Source organism: Mesoplodon mirus (assembly GCF_964341445.2).
Source record: "Mesoplodon mirus genome assembly, chromosome: 3".
In the NCBI taxonomy this organism is placed as follows: Eukaryota; Metazoa; Chordata; class Mammalia; order Artiodactyla; family Ziphiidae; genus Mesoplodon; species Mesoplodon mirus.
In genome coordinates, this window is record NC_138978.1 from 15,712,155 (window position 1) to 15,734,870 (window position 22,716).

The following is a 22,716-nucleotide window of genomic DNA, read 5'->3' on the forward strand; positions in this document are numbered from 1 at the left end:
AGGTGGGAAGGCCAGAGGTGCTGATTGTTCAGCCGTTGGGACCACCTGTTCTTGCTCCCCTCCTCTAGTGGGAGCCAAGGGAGGCCTGGCTGATGGGTGTCTGTGGATCAAGGATGTAGTAGGGACTGATGCTCCCACCTCCCTCCAGCCAAAGATGGGGCTCTGCCCGCTGTGTGCCTGCCACCACCCACCAGCGGTCATGTCCTGGCTTCCCAGATGGAGAGGTGACAGGCAAAATTTTAAAGAGAAAGAAATGAAAACAGGAAACTATCGTGTTGGGGGGAGGTGAGAGGGGAGATGAGAGAACGGTTTGGATTTTGTGTGTGTGTTTGTGGTTGTTTTGGGGTTTTTTTGTGGGGGGTAGTTGTCTGTAACTTTCATTAAGTGCTTTTTTTTTTTTTTAATTTTTTAAAAGTAAGCTGCAGGCTTTGGCTTGGAAAACCCCAGGGGAGTTGGGGGCAGACACCTGAGGCTGCTGCCCCTTTATCTGCCTTCATGGTACTGTCCCCTTCCCCCAGCTCCTCCCTGACTCCGTGAGCCAGGCCTCAGACCTTCCAGCTAACCGCTTCCCATGAGCCACTACTCTGATGTCAGCCTATAACCAAAGGAGCTGGGGGTCTGGGCCTGGTGACCAACCCTTCTCCGCCCACTCAATCAGGGTGCTCCCCACCTGCAGGCAGGAGGCAACACCCTATCTGCTACCATCAGCCCCTTCCAGAGCCCACTGCCTCACCCCGCCCTGCCCAGCCCAGCCGTACCCTGCTCTGCCCCGTCTGGGGATGCTCTGCTCAGGGATGGGCCGGCAGGGCTGCCCCAGCCTCCCTGGTAGGCAGAGGCTCTGGAAACCTCTGGGGTCCTGTTTTCGGCCATGTGATCCCAGGGGTGCATATGGGCCCCTTGGGTATCCGAACAGAAGGGCATGGGAGGGAGGGCCGCACCCCTGCAGTCCTGCTCTGCTGGTCTAGCGGGTAGCTGCCCACCCTACCCCACCCCGCACCGCGGGCTCCTGAGTCGGCAGATTAAGCATTTTATAAATTGTATTTTAAATACATGTTTTAAACTTGTCGGAACCTTGTCCTCATTTCAGTTTCTGGCCTCCTAACCTCTTGCTGTGGCTGCTTGTTTAACCACTGGGAAGCTATCTCTGCTCAGTCCTAGGGAGGGGCTCTCTCTTTGAGTAATAGGACTGGGGTGGTGTATGGATTGGGGCCACGGACCCACATGCTTAGGCTCCAAGGGAAGGGCACCCCTGGGTCCTGGCCCTCTGTTTGTGAGAGCATGGCTGAGGCCCCTCCTGCCCTTCCACAGGGTCTGTCCGTTTTAGGGGCCAGGGTCTTTCCCAGGTACTTCCCGTATGTTCACCATTCCCTTCGAGCAAGTGGGAAAGAGAATTCCTGCCCTTATGGGACTCCTAGTCCAAGGCGTGGAGGCACCCATCTGAGAATAGTCCCAGTTCTGTGCTTTGAGAGTGCACAGGAGGTCAAGACTTTGAACCCAGGGCCGCCTCTAGCAGGACTCCTGACCCTCGGCAGGGTTTTGAGGCAAGTCTTGCTTCAGGGGCTCCGAAGCCTGAGGGAGGCTGAGGCCCTCTGCTCTGAGAGCCGAGTGGAAGGGTGAAAACCTGGGGCCTTCCCTGGCACCAGGCACAGAGGCTGAGGTTCTTGTTGTTTATTAGCTTACCAGACCACAAAAGCAAAATCCAGCAGCAGTCCCTGCCTGATGACCCGTCCATCTGCAGGCCCTGAACAGCTGCCCAGAGTCAGGACTCCGCAGGGTCAGTGGGTTCGAGCCGGCACAGAACTGAGCCACTTTTGGCTGTCAGAGCTGGGTTCCCTAGGGAGAGGGGTGGGAGGAAGTGAGCCACCCCATGTGCCCAAGGGGAGAGGAGTCCTTCCCAGGGAGGTGATGGGGCCAGCAGTCGGGCTCAGAGGCCTGATTCCAAGTCCAGTGTTCTTTTATCCCAGGATGCCTGGAAGAGGACTGCTGCCGGGGAAGCTTCCCTCCACCCAGCTGCTAAGCCTGTTTCCTACTACTCCTAACATGGAATCAGACTCAGGCAAAGGACTTAAACCCCCTGCATGAGAAAGGCAGGTAGTGCTACCGAGTCCCGGGCACAGAAAGGCGTAAGTACCCTGACTTAGGAACAATCTACCTGGGACACAGACTCTCAAAGGTTAGTTTCTTCCCCCTTCCATCCTTTCCCCCTTTTCCTCCCTGGAACAACAGTCTCTGAGGCATCTCTTGGAAGGATGGATTTCACTTGGGTTAGGCCAGGGTCTTCATAAGGAAGGAGGTGGATGGGCCTGGGCTGCGGTCCCTGCCCTCTGGGTACCCACCTGCTTCCTTGAGATCCAGTCTGGAAGAAGAGGTGTCAGGGCCCAGGCCGGTGGGGGTACACAGCTCCAGCACGTAGTGGCTGCCCTGCTTCCGGCGGACCGTATTCTTGTCCAGCCGCGGGCAGAGCAGGATGCAAGGCACCTGGGCATAGGAGCTTTGCAGGTTGGCAGCTGGCAAAGGTGGAAGAGGCAGGAGAGGGGAATGTTTCAGAGCACGTCCAGTCCTGGGAGGCAGGCAGACCCATGTGAAATCCCAGCTTTGCCACATAACGACCTGGGTGGGTTTGGGCAAGTAACTTTACCTCTCTGAGCTTCTGCATAAGCTGGAGTTGATGGTGGCATCCGCCTCAGAGTTAATGATGAGGATTAAAGGGATAATATATGCAAAGTACTCAGCTAAATGCTGAGAACAGTGTAAGGGCTAATACCTGCTTAAAAAGGAGCACATGTCTTTGGGATGAGTCCTGGCAGAAGACACTCTGAAGACTCTAGAAAGCTTCTAGCCCATCACTTGGCACACAGTAGAAGTCTACTATTATGGGAAGGTAACCTTGCCCAGAGAAAAGAGCACAGGTTTTGGAGTCAGAGCTGGGTATAAACTCCCCTTTCTGACACATGCTAGCTGTGGGACCTTGGGCAAGTTGCTTAAACTTCAGTTTTCTCATCGTGAATACGTGGGGTAAATATGTGATTATGAGGATTAAATTCTAGCATGTCTGCAAAGGGCTTAGCATAGTGAGTGACCCCAGAGGGTGCTCAATAAATGATGAGGTGGGATTGCTAAGCACTCTTGCTTCTCAGTCCAGGCTCTTGGGACCAACCTGTGCTCAGGGCTAAGGCTCAGGGGAAAGAGTGTGCAGAAGGCTGGAGATGGGTGGTGATTATCAGCCAGCTGGCTGATGGCACACAGTTAAGCCCGAAGTGGGAAACCATGTCTCAGCTCCTGGACCTTGCTGTGTGGGCACCCAGGGCCCTCACCATAGTTCTGCTGCTTCAGCTGGCTCAGGATCCTGATGGCTCTTCGTTCTGGGACTTCCAAGGTGTCTGCCTGCTGTGGGTTGTAGGGAAGCTTCTGGGACTGCAGCCGGCCAATGGCCGGTTCCATCTCTCAGGCCTTACAGTTGCCTTCCTTCAGCTTCTTCTGGTAATAGCTGGGGAGGCAGTGCCACCCAGCTCAGCCCAGCCGTGTTTAATTCACCCTCCTCCTCCCTCACTCTTCTGAGCCCCTGTTCTGTCTGGCCAGCTCAGGAGCAGGGCCACAAGAGGTCTGGGTTTTAGTCCTGGCTCAACCATTAACTTCCTGTGACTGTGGGCAAGTCACTGCCCTGCTCTGGGTCTCAGTCACCCCTATGTAAAGTGGGGGGAAATGGTTATCTCTACCAGTCATTGGAAGTCACTTGACTCCTCTAAGCAGATCAGTCAACGTTTTTATAGGGTTAAAAACAAAGATTAAATAACAAGACCCATTAAGCACTCAGCAAATTGACTCAAGGAAAGAGCTTGGTAAATGTTGCCCGTGATGTCTGTCACTGGTATTTTTACTTAGGTGTCAAGTGCTTTGTAAGCCAGCTGTACAGTTAACTCCTCCTCATCTTCCAGATTGCAGCTTAAGGGCCATCTCTTCCAGAAAGTCCTCTCTCCTCCAATAGACGAGTTAGGCTCCCGCTATAGTCCCCCTGACAACTTGTACTTAACCCTATCACAGCCCACTTAATATTCTTAACTCATCACTACTTGCCTTTTCCCCACTAGACTGCAGCACCATTCATTCATTCATTCAAATATGTATTGAGTGTTTACTGTATGCTGGCCACTCACCTAAATGCTTGGGAAAGAGCAGTGCAGGAGATATTCATATAAGGTCCTTGTGTCATCTCTCAGCCCCACCTCTTACTCCAGCCACTGTCACAGCAACCACTTCTACATGGGCCTCAACCAGCTCTGCACAGGGACAACCTGGCACAGTCTCACCTCAGGTCTTACCTCATGCTGCTTGCTCCAGAGCCTCTCTGACACATGTGCGCCCCAGAAGTGCAGGGGAGTTAAACACCTGTGTGGGGCACCCTTGACAAAGGAACCAGCAGCTGAGGTATACAGGCTCCTGTCTCTTCCCCTGACGGTTCTGAGCCACCATTCATAGTCTCCTCAGAAGATCCTGGGGATGGCTGCCTCAGTGGCACATCACTGTATTGGCTCCTCCTCCTTTTGTGTTCATGTCCCTTCCCTCACTTCTGCTCCCTGGTATCACTTTCTAAATCAACTACCTAGGCACATATCTAGTGGGAGAGTTGGGCCATGAACAAGTAAATAAATTATGGTACCATGTGGGGAGTGATGGGTGTTCTGAGAGAAAGTAAAAGCTGAGTAGGAGGTAGTGATGAGCTATTTTGTCCACAGTAGTCTGAAAGTCTCGAGGTGGTAGCATTTGAGCAAAATGAGGGGAGGAAGCAAGCTAAGTGGATATCGGGAAGAAGCCTCTTTCAGGCAGAGGGAATGGTTTGTGAAAAGGCCAGGAGGTGCGAAAGAGCTTGGTGAGCTCTAGGAACCGAGAGGGGCTAGAGCTTGTGTGTGAGGGAGAAGGGGGTAGAAATAGGCAGCAAGATGGGAGGGCCAGACTACCTGGGACTTTGTAGGCAGTGATGAAGGCTAGGCATGCTACTCAGAGTGTTAGGAAGCCCTTAGGGCTTAAGCGGGTGGTTCTGCTAGGGCCTCTGCCTATCCCTGAAGCCTGGAATTTTGGGTTTTACTGAGCTTCACACAGAGAAAATAGAAAATGAATACCAGAGCCCTCAAATGGAGATTGGATCTAGACCCCTGTGTAAAATTAGAACCTGAAAAGGCAACATCCTGAGTAAAAAGATGGACTAGAAAATAACTTCACCCCACAGGGGCCAACAGGACATGAGCAGAGTGTGTGCAACTTTCTCAGTCGCAATTTTAAAGGAAATTGCTTGCTCTCTACTTCCTCTCCTTCCCCTTCTTGTGGGCTTGAATTTAGATGTGTTGCTGGTAAATTGGCTTAGGATTGACCTAGGGAATGGTGGAAGAATAAGTGGGAAAGAAACTGGGTGCTTGAGCAACCTTGCCTTCCTGCCTGCTTCCTCCAAGCCATCAATATGAGAGAAATAAACTATATTGTTTGAACTAGAGTACATTGGGGTCTATTCCTTAATGAATACACTAATCTAGAATTCTGTACCTAGCTAAACTATTCAGTAAGTGTGATGGTAGAATAAACACTTTTGTAGACATACAAAATCTAAAAACTCTTGCCTCCCATTCATCCTTTCTCAAGAAGGTACTGGAGGGCATGTTCTTCCAAAATGAGGGCATAAACCAAAAAGAAAAGGAAGATAAACATACAGAAAATAAGAGATCTAACTCAGGAGAAAGACAAAAGTTAAAGGAAGATGGTGAAGGGAGATCCCACAATGGCAGTGCAACCGCTATAGAGGACAGCCAGTTTAGATTGGATCACTATAGCTTAAAAGACAGAAATTTCAAGGGCTGGCATTCCCATACCTGTCACTGAATTACTCCCTTTCTAACCCCAAAAAGCTACTGGTGAAACATGCTCCCATTATTATTTTTTTTAAGCAAATCAAACGAAGAGTAAGCAAACCAAGAAAGAGTAAGCAAACCAAGGAAAAGTAAGACATGTGATCCAGTAGACAGAATTCCAATCAGAGGAAAGGAAGAAAGAATTCCTAGGATGACAACAGACTCCCAAGATGACGGCTCTGCAGCATGCCTAAGAAGAAATTAATCCAAAAATGAGAAGAATGGAATTATTTAGAAAATGCCTCCAAGAAAAAGAAGCTCTAGGAAGGTACAAGAATTGTCAGTGAATACAAAGAAAAAAAAAAGGCAATTGTCAACTTTTAGGAAATGAAAAAACAAGAAAGGAAATGAAATCATTATATAAAAAATGCCCAGCTGTGAATAATTGTGTAGCCATAATATTAGAAACCCCAAACATTTAGTAAAAAAATGATAATATATTTGAATGGGGAAGGAGGAGCTGAGGGGATAGTTGTATCAGACAGCTAAATTCTTACCATAACAGGAAGTCAGTAGATACAAGTCTAAAAATCATTAACCAAAATATTGTAGTACATCCATATTATGTAGAAGTAACTGCCAAAAATACTCAAGAAGAAAGAGAAAGCCTGGAGAGGGTGTGGAGAAAAGGGAACCCTCCTACGTTATTGGTGGGAATGTAAATTGGCGCAAGCCACTATGAAAGACAGTATGGAGGTTCTTTTGAAAACTAAAAATAGAGTTACCATATGATCTAGCAATCCCACTCCTGGGCATATATCTGGAAAAGATGAAAATTCTAGTTTAACAACATACATGCACTCCAATGTTCATAGCAGAACTATTTACAATAGCCAAGACATGGAAGCAACCCAAATGTCCATCAACAGATGACTGGATAAAGATGATAAAATATAAAATGGAATAAAAAAAGAATGAAATAATGCCTTTTGCAGCAACGTGGATGGACCTAGAGATTATCATACTAAGTGAAGTCAGACAGAGAAAAGAAAATATATGATATCACCTATATGTGGAAAATAAAAAAATGATATAAATGAACTTACAAAATAGAAATAAACTCACAGACATAGAAAACAAACTAATTGGTACCAAAGGGGTAAGTGTGTGGGGGGGGAAGATTAGAAGTTTGGGTTAAAATATACACACTACTATATAGAAAATAGATAAACAACAAGGACCTGTATAGCACAGGGAAATATATTCAATATCTTGTAATAACCTATAATGGAAAAGAATCTGAAAAAGAATATATGTATATATGTAACTGAATCACTTTGCTGTACACCTGAAGCATTGTAAATCAACTATACTTCAATTAAAACAAAACAAACAAACAAAAAAACCTCCCCACAAAGAAAACAAGGTCCAAGCGGCTTTACTGTAAGTTCTATCAAACCTTTAGAGGAGACTGAATACCAAGATTTCATGAACTCTTTCAGGACATGAGAACACATAACTCATTTTACTTTATTTTTTTTGCGGTACGCAGGCCTCTCACTGTTGTGGCCTCTCCCATTGCAGAGCACAGGCTCCGGACGCGCAGGCTCAGCGGCCATGGCTCACGGGCCCAGCCACTCCGCGGCATGTGGGATCTTCCCGGACCGGGGCACGAACCCGTGTCCCCTGCATCAGCAGGCGGACTCTCAACCACTGCGCCACCAGGGAAGCCCCGACTCATTTTATGATGCCAGCATTATACTAACAGGAACACTAGATATCACCCAAAAAGCAAGTTAACGACCAATATCTCCTTTGAACATTGGTGCCAAAATTCTTAACAAAATAGCAGGTTGAATCCAGTAATATATTAAAAGGATAATACATTACAACTAAGTGGAGTTTTTCCAAAGAATGCAGTTTACATTGAAAAATCAGTTTTATCTACTATATTAACAGAATGTAAGAGAAAAACCTTAAAATCATCTCAAGATGCAGAAAAAGCATTTGACAAAATTCAACTCCCATTCATAATAAAAACTCTCAGCAAACTAGAAATAGAAAGGAACTTCCTCAACATGATAAAAGTATCTATGAAAATCCTACAGCTAAAATCAAGCTTAATGGCGAAAGATTGATTGCTTCCCCCATGATCAGGAGCAAGGCAAAAATGTTTGCTGTCATCGCTTTTGTTTTACTTAAGGTCTTAGCCAGTGCAATAAAACAAGAGAAAGGAATAAATGCTAATGGATTGGAAAGGAAGAAGTAAAGCTGTCTTTATTCACAGATGACATCATTGTGTGTGTAAAAATCTTAAGAAATCTACTATAAAAAGCTACCAGCACTAATAAGTGAATTTAGCAAGGTCATAGGATACAAGATCAATATACAACAATAAACTATACTTCTATAATACCAGCAGTGAGCAATAGGAAAATGGAAACATCTACAACAGTATAAAATATTAAATATTTATGGATATATATATATATTTTTTTAAAACTTCTTAACCATGAACTCTCATGCTTTGCAGAGGTCTAAACTCTCAGCACCTTATCACTACTTATGGATATATTCAACAAAATATGTAAAAGATCTATATCTTGAAAACTACAAAATCTTGCTGGAAATTAGAGACCTAAATAAGTGAAGAGTTATACCATGTTCATGGACTGAAAGACTTGTTATTATTAAGATGTCATTTCTCCCAAAATGAACACATAGATTCAATGCAATCCCAACAAAATACCAGCAGGCTCTTTTATAGAGATTGACAAACTGATTCTAAAATTTATATAGAAATGCAAAGGACCTAGAATAGAACAGGATCTAGAACTCTTTGAAAAAGAACAAGTTGGAGGACTTACTCTACCTGATTTGAATACTTACTATAAAGCTGTAGTAATCAAGACCTATGTAGTATTTGCAGAAATACAGACACAGGAAGAGAATAAAGAATCCAGAGGTAAACCCAAGTGTATATGGTCAATTAATTTGGGTGGGGGGACCTTCTATTTATAGTGTATTTTTTTTTCTTAACTAAGATTTTTTTTGATAGACTTTTTTAGATTCACAGAAAATTGAGTGGAAAGTACAGAGAGTTCCCATATACCCGCTGCCCTCCCCCCACACACACATACCCACAGACTCCCCCATGATCAACATCCCCCACCAGAGTGGTACATTTGTTACAACTGATGAACTTACACTGACGTATCATTATTACCATAAGGCCATAGTTTACCTTAGGGTTCACTCATAGTGTTGTACGTTGTATGAGTTGTGACAAATGTGAAATGACACGTATCTACCATTATGGTAATACAGAATAGTTCCATTGCTCTAAAAATCTGTGCTCTACTTCCCTCCCTCTCCCCTCACTCCAGTAAGCACTGATCTTTTTACTGTCTCCATTGTTTTGTCTTTTCCAGAATGTCACATAGTTGGAACTGTAAAATATGTAGCCTTTTCAGATCAGTTTTTTTCATGTAGCAATATGCATTTAAGTTTCCTCTGTCTTTTCATGGTTTGATGGCTCTTATTAGTGCTGAATATTCCACTGTGTAGGTGTAGCACAGTTAATTTTCAGTTCTTTTGGGTAAATACCAAGGAGCACAGTTGCTGGATCATATCGTAAGAGTTTGTTTAGTTTTGTAAGAAACCACCAAACTGGAACTTCCCTGATGGTACAGTGGTTAAGAATCCACCTGCCAGTGCAGGGGACATGGGTTCGATCCCTGGTCTGGGAAGATCCCACATGCCGCAGAGCAACTAAGCCTGTGCGCCACAACTACTGAGCCTGTGCTCTGCCTGCATGCCACAACTACTGAAACCCACGTGCCTAGAGCCCAAGCCCCACAACAAGAGAAGCCACCGCAATGAGAAGCCTGCACACCGCAAGTAGAGAAAGCCCATGCGCAGCAATGAAGACCCAGCGACGAAGACCCAATGCAGACAAAAATAAATTAATTAATGAATTTAAAAAAAAAAGAAACCACCAAACTGTCTTCCAAAGTGGCTGTACCATTTTGCATTCCCACCAGAAATGAAACGAGTTCCTTTTTTTTAAATAGATTTATTTATTTTTTTAATGTATTTATTTTTGCTGCATTGGGTCTTGCATGTTTATGTATACATATATATATATATATATATATATATATATATATATATATATATATAATATGTAGGTAATGTTTTTCTACTCCAGATGGTATTGATAAAAATTAACTTGTAAGAGAGCTGTATCTAATAGGCTTAAAGAAAGGAAAAAAAGCTTATATAAATTAAGACTAGTCAAACAAGCATATGTTATCTCTACCAGATGTTTAACATTATAATGCTATGAATTCAACCTAAGAACAAAATGCCCAGTTAAAGTGCATTGTTTGATGTATGTCAACCATGACAGTAAATTAAAAGTAAAAATGTATATGTATATACATTTAAATGTATATGTATTTAAATGTATATACATTTAACTTTCTAGGTTCTTTGCCTCTGTGATTTCTTTTTTTCTTTTTTAATTTTGTCCGTGCTGTGCAGCTTGTGGGATGGTTCCTGGACCAGGAATTGAACCCAGGCCTCCACAGTGAAAGCGCCAAATCCTAACTACTAGGCCACTAGGGAACTCTTTGTGATTTCTGATACTTGCCTGATTTGTCCACAAAGAAAGTGATATATATATATACACACACACTAATATATATATACACACAGTAATATATATATTAGTATATATATAGACCTGAATCACTTTGCTGTACACCTGAAACTAACACAACATTGTAAATCAACTACACTTCAATAACAAAAAATATTTTTACAGACAAATTAGTCTTTATTTGATAAAAATGGAACTGATTGTGGAGAGAAAAATTCTTTGTTTCAATAAAAACTATAACACACCTTTGTAGGTTGTTGAACAGTTCACTTTGAGCTTTTTGTCTTCTTTATAAACTGGCTCCTCCTGCCACTTTGTGTATTCACAAAGTGAATAAATGTTTCTAGTAATCAACATTTCTAGTAATCAACATTTCTAGTTTCCCTCCACCCTCCTGACCTGGCATCACTGAAAACTAGGACTGCCCTTTTCCCAATGCCCTGCAAGCTAAAGCAACTTAATATAAACTTCAATAAGAAAAAATCACTGCAACAGATCATGTATAACAACCCTGTATGCCTGCTGCTGTCTATTCACTGGAACACCCAGTGCCGTCACCAAAGACATTCAAACTGCAAGCCAGAAAATTCATCAGAGAGCCACGAGGTAGCCTCACTCCACCTTTTTTTTTTTTTTTCTCTTTTGGCCACTGTGTGGCATGCGGTATCCGAGTTCCCCAACCAGGGATCGAACCCGTGCCCCCTGCAGTGGAAGCGCAGAGTTTCAACCACTGGACCGCCAGGGAAGTCCCTCCACCATCTAAAGATGCTTTGAGACTGACATGTAAGAATCTCACAATTAACTGCCCCCTGGCCTCAAAAACTGAGTTTACAATGTATTCTAACCATTAACCTCTGTTTCTCTTTTGTTTCCAAAGAAATGCCCCTCATTAAATGCTTGCTAGCAGCTCACCATATAAAGGCGTAAGTTAGGTGGGTGCCCTACTCCCACCTATACCATTGCCCCCTAAAGTGAGCTCCGACTGTCACTGAACTGACCTGTTCTCAGGACTAAGAGATGGATCCAGGGCAATACGGGATCATGTGCTTAGATTTGTTCTTTTCTGCTTGTTCCGATCTGTGTTCATCCCCCTTTCACAGATCTCTTTGCAACTTCTAACCCGACTTTTTCTCCACGGCCACCAACTCAGCTTTTAATAGATGAAACTTCTAGGGAAGTGCCAGATGGAGGAAATGAAGGAGTTTAGGACATGCCACCCCAATATGTGCCACTTCGGCATGTTGATTATTTTGAGTTCAAGGCACTTGAAAAACAATAGATGCAAGAAGGGTCCACTGACTTTTTCTTTCTAAAAGCAGGAGACAAAATTCCCAGGTGAAAGCTGCCCTCCCTGAACCAGGAGGAAGAAACATTCTTATCACAAGAGAGGAAGAGGGAATTTCGCGGTGGTCCAATGGTTAGGACTCCGTGTTTTCACTGCTGAGGGCCAGTGTATACGTGTGGTGTGGCCAAAGGGAAAAAAAAAGAAGAGTCCAGGCCAAGAGAACTCTGTACAAACAGACATGGTTAAAATAACTCTTATCTCTCTCATTCTGCATATATATATATATATGTGTATATATATGTATATATATACTTTTTTTTTTTTAACTGCACTGGGTCTTCTTTGCTGCGCACGGGCTTTCTCTAGTTGCAGCGAGCGGGGGCTACGCCTCGTTGCAGTGTGCGGGCTTCTTATTGCAGTGGCTTCGCTTGTTGCACAGCACAGGCTCTGGGCGCGTGGGCTTCAGTAGTTGTGGCACACAGGCTCAGTAGTTGTGGCTCATGGGCTCTAGAGTGCAGGCTCAGTAGTTGTGGTGCATGGGCTTAGTTGCTCCACACCATGTGGGATCTTCCCGGACCAGGGCTCGAACCCGTGTCCCCTGTATTGGCAGGCAGATTCTTAACCACTGCGTCACCAGGAAAGCCCCTGCCCATATATTTTAGTTAGTTTTCTACAGTTGCTGCTGTTCGTTTTCAACCTTGTATGCAAGCCCCTTGGGCTTGTCAGTTCTTTGGTCTTCATTACTCTTGTCAGGGCTCCCATGTGCATGTAAGTTAAACTTGTATGCTTTTCTCCTGTTAGTCTGTCTTACATCAGTCCCAGCTGGAAGCTCTAAGAGGGTAAAGGAAAATTTTACCTCCCCTACACACTAAATGTCATTTTTTACTTGAAAAAAGGACAAACTATGGTTATGCAGCCTTGCGTATTTTGGCAGATATTTTCTCGAAAATGGATGAAGTTAGCCCATCCTTTCAAGGAAAACAACTGATAGCATTTGTTACCTATGACAAAATTAAAGCTTTCAAGTAAAAAATTAGAATTTGGGAAAGCAAATCCATTATCATGGGACTTTCCTGGTGGTCCAGTGGTTAAGACTCTGAGCTCCCCATGCAGGGGGCCCGGGTTCGATCCCTGGTCAGGGAACTCAGATCCCCACATAACTGCAACTAGGCCCAAGTGCTCTAGAGCCCACACACTGCAACTAGAGAGCCCGTGCACCGCCACAAAGAGCCTGAGTGCCCACGTGCCACAATGAAGACCCAGTGCAGCCAAAATAATATAAATAATAAATAAAACTTTAAAAAATCCATTATAATAAGCATGTATCATATGCATGTTCATACACAGAATAGTTTATAACAGTCAAAATGAGTGAACTGTAGCCTCACACAACACTTCTAATATTTAAAAACTTTTTTTTTTAAAGCAAGGATGACTTTATTTTATTTATTTATTTATTTTTGGCCATGCCACGTGGCTTGTGGAATCTTAGTTCCCCAACCAAGGATCCAACTTGGGCCCCAGGAGTGAGAGCACCAAGTCCTAACCACTGGACCGTCAGGGAATTCCCTAAAGACTTTTCTGACATTAGGAGTGATATTAATAATTATACATATAATATATAGAATAACTACAATGAAATGTGTCAACATTTAGAAGATACGCAATATGTTCTAAATGAACAATGCATGTTACAAAAGCCATTCATGGGAAAAGATCCATTTAAACTACAAAACAGACCAATAGATTTTTATTTAAAAGAGTACAACGAGGCTACTTCCCTGGCGGTGCAGTGGATAGGACTCCGTGCTCCCAATGTAGGGGGCCCAGGTTCGATCCCTGGTCAGGGAACTAGATCCCACATGCATGCTGCAACTAAGAGTTCGCCTGCCACAACTAAGGAGCCCTGGAGCTGCAACTGAGGAGCCTGCCGGCCGCAACTGACACCCCATGCAACCAAATAAATAAAATATTTTTTTTATAAAAGAGTACAACGAACAGTTCACAGATATGGCATCAGATTCCATATTGCAACCAACTTTTAAGACACTACTGCTCGTCAAGTTTGGTGTACTATCAAAGAAAAATACCTCCATGATATGTGAGATATTAAATGAAAAGGCTATTAAAATACTTTTTCCAATTACATATTTGTGTGAGGCCGGATTTCTTCATATACTTCAACCAAAACAACAGATTGCAACAGATTGAATGCAGAAGCATATAGGAAAATCCAGCCAACTTCTTTTATGCCAGACACTGAAGAGATTCTCAATATTGTAAAGCAATGCCATTCTTCTCATTAACTTTCTTGTTTGTTTGTTTTGGAAAATGTCATTATTTTTTCATTTAAAATGTTTTTTTCTATTAACGTAATGGGGTTATCTTCGTTAAATAAATTAATAGATATTTTTTAGATCTCTCAGTTTTAAGTTCATATATTGAACATATATTGACAGTTTCCTAGACCAAAAACTTTTTAAACTGCTGCTCTGGAGAAACTCTTGCCCAGGTATCCTGGAGACATATACAAAATATTAACACTGTTGCTACCATGGCTGGAAACTGAACATAGACCTAATGTCCATCTCAGAACAAATACATATATTGTGATGTAGTCATACCAGATAATAGTATGTTGCAGTGAAAATGATAAATGATCTACAGCTATGCATAAGAACATGGATGAGTCACAAATACATAACACTGAGAAGAAAAAGCAAGTAACAGAGGACTTATAGTATGAGTCCACTCTGATAGAGGTAAAAAATATGGAAAGCTAAACAATAAAGTATTCAGGAATACAAACAAGTGTGAGTCAGAATTTTAAAGTGCCACTGCAGGGCTTCCCTGGTGGCGCAGTGATTAAGAATCTGCTTGCCCATGCAGGAGACACGGGTTCGAGCCCTGGTCCGGGAAGATCCCACATGCCGTGGAGCAACTAAGCCCATGCGCCACAACTACTGAGCCTGTGCTCTAGGGCCCGTGTGCCACAACTACTGAGGCCACATGCCATAGCTACTGAAGGCCGTGTGCCTAGAGCCCGTGCTCTGCAACAAGAGAAGCCACTGCAATGAGAAGCCCGCACACGCCAACAAAGGGTAGCTCCCGTTCGCCACAACTAGAGAAAGCCCGTGCGCATCAACGAAGACCCAACGCAGCCAAAATAAATAAGTAAATAAAATTTATTTTTTTTTAAAAAGTGCCACTGCATATCCACCAGACTGACTGAAACTAGCAAGACTGACAGTATGGATTTGCACAAGATGTGGAGCAACTGGAACTCTCGTACATTGTTGATGTGAGTGTAAAATGGCAGAATCACTTAGATAAAAAAAGTCTGGCAGTTTCTTGTAAGTAAAATACACCTATCCTATGACCCAGCAATTCCATTTCTGGGTATTTACCCAAGTAACAAAATATATGTCCACACAAAGACTTGTACAAAAATGTTAATAGCAGCTTTATTCATTATAATCCCAAACTGAAAACAGCTCAGAAATCTACCCATGAAAGGATGGATGAACGAACTGTGACTGTGATATATTCATCCAATGGGATACAGTAATGAGGAGTGAACTGTTGCTGCCCACAGCAACATGGATGAATCTCAAAAGCATTATGCTGAGTGAATGAAGCTAGACACTAATGACTATATACGGTTTGTTTCTATTTATATGAAGTTGTCAGGCAAAACCACTCTGTAATGGAAAAAAAAAATTAGAAGAGTGATTGCCTCTGGGTGGGGGTGGGGGGCGGTTCAGGGACCAACTGGCAAGGGTCATGAGGGCACTTTCTGGAATGATGGTAAAGTTCTGTATATCTTGAAAGGGGTTCGGGTTACTGGGGTGTGGGCATGGGTTGAGACTCATTCAATGATACACTTAAGATCTGTGCATTTCACTGAATGTACATTATACCTCACAATATGCGGGGGGGAAGCTCTATACAAATATTGATCATTAGCTAATGCCATGTATGCTGAAGTATTTAGAGGGAAATAACTATCATTTACTTTGAAATGAATACAAAATAATATAGATCGGTGAACAGATAGAGGGATAGAAGCATGGCAAAAGAAGTATGGCAAAATGGCAACAGTAGAATCTAGGTGGTGGGTATATAAATGTTCACTGTAAAATTCTTTTAACTTTGCCATATGTATGACATTTTCAATAAACGATACGGGAAAAAATAAGCAGTGAAATTTTAAAACAAAAAGCCAAGGAATAAGGGTTGGTTCTTGTTAGGGAGAAAGTATTTTGTGATTGGGGTAGGGCACACAGGGGCTTCAAGATTACTGGAATTATCTATTTTTAAACTGGAGAAATTGATACCTGGGAATTTGTTTTATTGCTTTTAAAATCATACATTTGTCGTCTTCAGAGTATATATATGTTTAGTGATTTATAGATGCTGGGAGGAAGAAAGATCTCTTGTCTTTGGGGTTTGCTAAGTTGGTTTTAGTGGAACAGCCTGCAATCATTCCCCCTCCTCTGGCCCCTGCCGAAAAAGCCTGGTCTGTGGCAGGAAAAAATGATCCAACTTTCTGAGCGATAGGGACAAGCTTCTGTGTGCTGCAAGAGAGACCAGGTGGGCCATTCTGCCTTGACCCTCTGCTTCTAGCCCTCGAATGTTCGTGTTGTTTTTGTACACAGCCGTCTCTTCCTTAGGTGAACCACTAACCACCCACCAGCCCACTCTGGCAACACAGGGAGGCTTCCACCTCGTGTTCTCTAGCCCTAGACAGGCCCTATCACATTCCCTTTCTGGGACTGCTGTATGAGTACTGCAAGAAGGTATTCCTCTTGCTGATGAGGTTGCAAAACAAGGAGGGTATGAGTAGAGTAGAGGCTGCCGGTTGCCATCCTTCCCACTGTGGGAAGAGCCTCGCTGAGCTTGAAGCTAATGCAGAGATGAGCAGGAGACAGAAAGCCTGAATGGTATCATCTGGTCTCCTAGATCCAGCCATTCCTGAGGCCCTGAGCAGTGATGTGAGCCAATACATTCCCCTGTTGTGTAAGCCAGTTTTATGTGGGTTTCACTGGCAACTAAGAGTCCTAATTATCAAAAGTCCTCAGCTGCCAAAATGCCAGGTGCCATTTCTGTGTCTGCAACCCTCCACTCCCAACAGCCAGTCCTACTCACCTGGTGATCTCCTCTAAGGCTGCCTCAGGTAAGGCCAGCATCTCCACCAGCAGGGACAGGATCTCAAAGAGCAGAGTGCAGGGGTTTGGGGGAGCCATGTCCGTCAGGGCCTTCTCTTCTGGGGGCATGGGATGGTGGCTGCCGTTACCACTTAACAGCCCTGGATGCCTAACAGCCCCGGCAGCCACCTAGTCCCTCCCCGCAGCTCTGAGTGCCCTGGGCTCACCCCTGCTCACCCACAGAGCAGAAGAAGCCCTTGGTGTCTGTCATCACGGCCAAGAAGTCTTTGAAGTTCACGTGGCCGTCTCCTGTGGAGGCCAGAAGAATACAGGGTGGCCGGGGCCTTTCACAGCGGGCTCGGGCATTGCGACCCAGGCGCGGTTATTAGCATTTACTCACTGGGTTTGATTATAAAAGTAACGCATATTCAATGCAGAGACCGTGGTGCACACAGGAAAGTAGAAGGTGAAAATTAAAATCTCCTGGGTTAGAAGCTCCCAGGAGTTCCTGGAAGCAGCAGACTGGGTTCATGTCATAGGTGTACCACTTACTATCTTTGTGACCTTGGCAAAGTCTCTTAACCCCCCTAAGCCCTAGTTTTCTCATCTATAGGGTGAGGATGACCATAACACCTTTCTCATGGGAGAGAAGTTGAAGCAACGTGCTCAGAATAGGGCCATGCATATAATACACGCTCATTAAATGCCAGCAACTCTTATTACAGTGTGCTAGTCTCTGCGTGAGAACATATTTGTACCTACAGTTTTCCCACTTCGGCCTTCAGAGTCTTGCTAGACCTCCCCGTTACCTGTCTCCAGCCTCACCTGGCACCAAACTCCCCAGCGCTAACCTGCTCTCCCTCCAGGGGCCACATTCTTCCCTGTTGCGGCCCTTTGCGTATGCTGCTTCCTCTTCCTAGACTTCTCTCCACCACCCTCCAACTCTTTGTTTGTTTGCTTGTTTTTGTGTGTTTGTTTTTTGTGGCCGTGCAGGATCTTAGTTCCCCAACCAGGGGTTGAACCCGGGCCCCGGCAGTGAAAACGCAGAGTCGAAAACGCGGAGTCCTAACTGCTGGACTGCCAAGGAATTCCCTCCAACTCTTTCACTTAATGCTCCCCCTTGACCATCACTTCCTTAGGGAAGTCAGACCAGTGCAGGTCAGACCCCCTGATGGACACTGTCATAGAACCCTTGTACTTGAACCACACACTCATAAGATCTGGGATTTAACTGAAGCTCTGGGAGACAGGAACTGGCTGTTTTGTTCTGCACTGTGTCTTCAGGGCTTAAGACAGAGAGGTGCTTAGCAAATGTTCTCTGAACTACTTGACAAATTGATGAGTGGTCTCTAATTCTTAAAGCCACCCTTGTGGGGGGGTGGGGGGAGGAGGTGGGGGGGTCGCCTAATACTCTTATCCCCATGTCACAGATGAGACCTGAGGCATAGACAAAAGTAGGCTGTTGCCTGGGGTCATGTAGGGGCCGAGCTGAGGTCAATTCTTAGCTTGTGTCTGAGGATTCACGCTCAGGCAGTGATGGAGGAAGCAGAGCTGACACTCAGAAGTCAGGAGCCCAGTCCCCCTACAGCTCCGCTGTGTTCCCTGCATCTAGCCAACCAAACCACATGTGATGCTTCTCACCCTGTGCCCTATTCCCTTTGTCCAGGTTATTTCTGCCACCAGCAATGCCCTTCTTCCTTCCTCTCTCCCTGCCTAACTCCAGCTTCATCTTTCACAATTTGGCTCAGGCATCACCTCCTCCAGGAAGCCTTCCTTCCTGATCCCTTCCTCCAAGCCACCTTAAGCGCTGCTTCCTTTGGCAACTCTTCCTTCTGTGTCATTGACTGTGTGAGCACCTCGAGGGAAGGTCTCATAGGTCTTACACATGTCTTTATTCCCAGTGCCCAGCACAGGAATGGATATACAGTAGGCAGTTAATAAATATTTAGTGAATGAATAATACCAGCAGTTAATGTCTCCCGGATGCATGCTCTGCACCAAGTGTTGTGCTCCATGCTTTGCCTGGATTATCTCATTTAATTATTTTAACAGCCCAGTGAGATGGGTATTGCTGTAAGCCCCATTTTACAGGTGGGGAAACTGAGACTTGGTGAACTTCAGTGATTTGTCCAAGGTCATACAGCTGGTAAAATGAGTGAGCAAGTCATGGAGGAATGTCCGATGAAGCACACACAAAGCTCTGGAAGGAGTGATCTCAGAGATCACCTACATCTTAGGTCAGGAAATAAGTCTTGGTCATCTCTGGGTCCCCAGAACCTGGCACTGAGTAGGTATTCAGGGAGCCCTAACTTTGGGGCCAGGACCAGCTACATCCTTTGTGGGGCCCAGTTCAAAATGCAAATGCAGAATAGGGCCCCTCTTTCAAAAATTATCAAGAATTTCTAGACTGTAACAGCAGAGCATTAAACCAAAGTCAGGACCCTGTAAGCGCAGAGCCCTGTTCATGCTGCCCATGAACCTGACCCTGCCTGGGGTTCAGGATGAAGCCTCCCCCAATTCACCATCGATATCAGCACTCCTCAGGGCATCCTCCACCTGGGCCGGCATCAGGAACATGCCCACGAGGAGCAGGATGTTCTCCAGCCTCTGTGCATCCACCTCGCCATGGCCACTGGAGATCTCAAAGTAGCTGCGGAAGGCTGGGGTGGGCAGTGGGGTTATGTTTCTACCATTCATCCCATCTGCTCCAACCACCCCCTGTCCAGCCTTCTCTATCACCATGGCTGAGTGGAGGGACAAACTTAACGAAGAGTGAAAGTGGAGGGGTGTGGGTCCATTGACTCACTTCACTCTCTAGTACAAGGTCAGACCAAGGGCTCAGCTGGTGTGGCAAAAGCTAAGCTAGTTAGCTGCCTTCACCTTGCACCAGAACATGCCCACTTTAGGGCACCCCTGCTATGTGCCAGGCACTGTGCTTAGCTCTTTATAGCCATGTTCTCATTTAATTCTTACAACAGCCTGTAAGAGTAGAATGCTTATTCCCTTGTAAAGATGGGGAAACTGAGGCTCAGAGGTTAGAGGACCAGATAGATCTTTCTGACTCTGAGTCTGTGCCTTGGCTTTGGGGCTCTGCAGTTACTTATCTGGATAGACATAGCCTCTAAGACAGCTTCGTTTCTCTGGACCAGAGCAGAGGACCAGGAACAATGCTGAGAAAGTCCCAGAACAGCACCAATTGATAGAAAAGTCGTGTCCTGGTCATAACATGTGTGGTGTCTGGTTTCACAGCCCACAGCAAAATCCAGGTTAGAATCAACAGACCTAGTGATAAGACTGGCTCTACCATTTACCAAGAAGCTGGGTTGCTGTTACGAGCTAAATTGTGCCTGCCGCCTAAACTCATATGTTGAAACCCTAATACCACCCCACCCCTATACCTTAGAATGTGATGATGTTTGGAGATAGGGCCTTTAAGGAGGTGATTAAGTTAAAATGAGGCCACTGGGGTGGCCCCTAGTCCAACCTAACTGGTGTCCTTAAGAGGAAACTTGGGCACACAAGAGACACCAGGGATGCGTATGCACAGAGGAAAGACCATGTGAGGATACAGGGAGAAGTCAGATGTCTGCAAGCCAAGGAGAGAGGCCTCAGAAGAAACCAAACATACCAACACCCTGATCTTGGACTTCTAGCCTCCAGAACTAAGAGAAGATAAATTTTAAGCCACTCAGTTTGCGGTACTTCATTATGGCAGCCTGAGCAAGCTAATATAGTTGCCATGGGCAAGTCACTGTGCTTCTCTGGGCCTCAATTTTCTTATCTGTAGGATGGACAGAACAACAGTACACCCTCCCAGAGAGGTTGTATTAACTCACTGCTTGGCATATCGTAGACTCAGTAAGTCTCTGATGAACAGAACTGAAATGTGGGCAAGAGGTAGGGCTGGGATTAGGGTTGGACTAAGTGGTGAGCTGCCACAGGCAGGCACGCTGAAAAAGGAAAACTGAACAGCTCTCAAAAGTGGTAAGATCATCCCAAATGCAGGGTGGTTTGGACCATCAGAGCAGGTAGCCAGCTCTTTCCTCTCCAGACAGGGCTGAGCCTTGGGGAGAATGCTGAGTTTCTAAGCCAAAGTGGCACATTGTCCATGAACTCAGCTCAAGAAGATGGGGCAGTGGGCGCTGGACCTAGAAAAGCCCCTCCAAAAATGACTAGAGACTTTTAATGCTAAAAGGAGTGAACTTCAAGGATGGCGTCCTAGGGAGCCAGAGAGTACATTCTGGGAAGGCAGAAGAAGGGGCCGCTCTGGCCCTGCCTGGGGCCCAGACTTTGGGGAAGAGCAGAGGGTGGAAGGAGGGCACACACCTCCTCATCCAGGGCCAGAGCCAGGTGTGGCTGGGTTGGCAGTGGATGTGGATGGCTGATTAGGCCATCTCCAGAGCCCAGAGGAAGCGGTAATCACTCCTCAAAGCGCAGGTAGGTGGAATCACGGGGCCCAACCCCAAAGACGATGGGGAGCAAAGGGCACAGTGCCTTGCCCAGGGTGGATGTTCAGAACTTTTACATTTTTTGGTGGAGGTGGGATGCAGTGGAAAATGGGGACCTGTGTGTAACTGAGCAGGACCCTATGGGGCCTTCCTGGGACAGACCCCCCCCCCACCTCCCATGTCCTCTGCCTGCCTCTTCTTGTTTGTAGAAAAACTTTAGCCTCCTAGGCCTTCCCCAAGTTCCAAAGAATGGTTTAATCAGAGAAGTGAGAAAATGCAGAAAGAAAGGAAAACAGTCAAACAAGGCAAAATAATAATAGTTCAGACATTAAACAAAGTCAAGGACATTTAGTTCCTCCTCAAGGGCTATAGATAATATTCTGAATCATGTCCTTTGAGCTGTTTTGCAGATACTGAAACTCCTACCAAGTGGAAGAAGTTAACTGTATGCTGACCACGAGCACATAGACCCCAGACCGGTTGGAACCAGGTTGATAATGTCAACTCTCGATTACCTCACCACCAGCCAATCAGAAGAATGTCCGTGAGCTGATCACGCACTCCACAACCCTGTCTCTCACCCTCTCTTTAAACACCTTTCCCTGAAAGCCATCAGGGAGTTTGGGCCTTTTAAGCGCTAGCTGCCTGGACTCCTTGCTTGGAGCCTGCAATAAACGCTGCCCTCTCCTTCACCACAACCCGGTGTCAGTAGATTGACTTTACTGCGCGTGGACAAGCAGACCCCAGTTTGGTTCGGTAACATGTCCAGGGCGGGTGGTCTTGTTAAATGGTGAGGGATGGTCTAGGACAGGTGGAGGCTCTAGAGCCCTGCGTCCCATCCAGGTGGCCTCTGCAGAGGACCAATAGCATGGGCTTGGGTTGGGGTAGGCACAAACGTCTCCAAAAACGAAAGAACTTTGCAGGGCTTGCTCCATTCATTCAGACAGGTGGCTCTGGAACAGGGAAGAGAACTGGACCCCAAGTGAGAGGACCCAGCAGGATTGTGGCTCCCCGACCCAGAGGTGTGTGAGAGTTTGGGTCAGCCTCCTACCCCACTAGCCAAATGCAGGGCTGGGGTAAGTAGCAGGGCAGCAGCATGATCAGCAACCCTGTCCCTCACCCTGGGCTTATAAACCCAAGGACTGAGGGTTCTGCCTGCCCCACAAGGGGCTCCCCTGACCAGGCCCGCCCTCACCTTCCTCTTGCTTCGGTGTGAGGTGCTCTTCCGACCTCTCCTCCCAGGTCTGACACACCTTCAGGAGGCAGTGTTCTTCCAGCTCCTGCCTGCAGAGGACAGAGCCTGGGCAAAGGGCACACATCCGGCCACCCACCCCGG

The 22,716-nt window shown here is 45.6% G+C and overlaps 1 protein-coding gene across 1 annotated transcript in view; it reads right to left on the reverse strand.

The window, feature by feature from the left end:
• Window positions 1-223: 223 nt before the first annotated feature.
• The window catches only part of SPATA21 (spermatogenesis associated 21), a gene marked incomplete at its 5' end in the record, with an annotated part of 33,425 nt that continues 10,932 nt past the window's right edge, over window positions 224-22,716 (reverse strand). Inside the window, 9 exon segments of the mRNA XM_082612104.1 lie at window positions 224-1,833; window positions 2,337-2,370; window positions 2,373-2,507; window positions 3,315-3,444; window positions 3,448-3,487; window positions 16,934-17,051; window positions 17,170-17,241; window positions 19,455-19,592; window positions 22,576-22,664. Of these exon segments, the coding sequence (XP_082468230.1) occupies window positions 1,776-1,833; window positions 2,337-2,370; window positions 2,373-2,507; window positions 3,315-3,444; window positions 3,448-3,487; window positions 16,934-17,051; window positions 17,170-17,241; window positions 19,455-19,592; window positions 22,576-22,664 (814 nt within the window). The 3' untranslated portion in view covers window positions 224-1,775.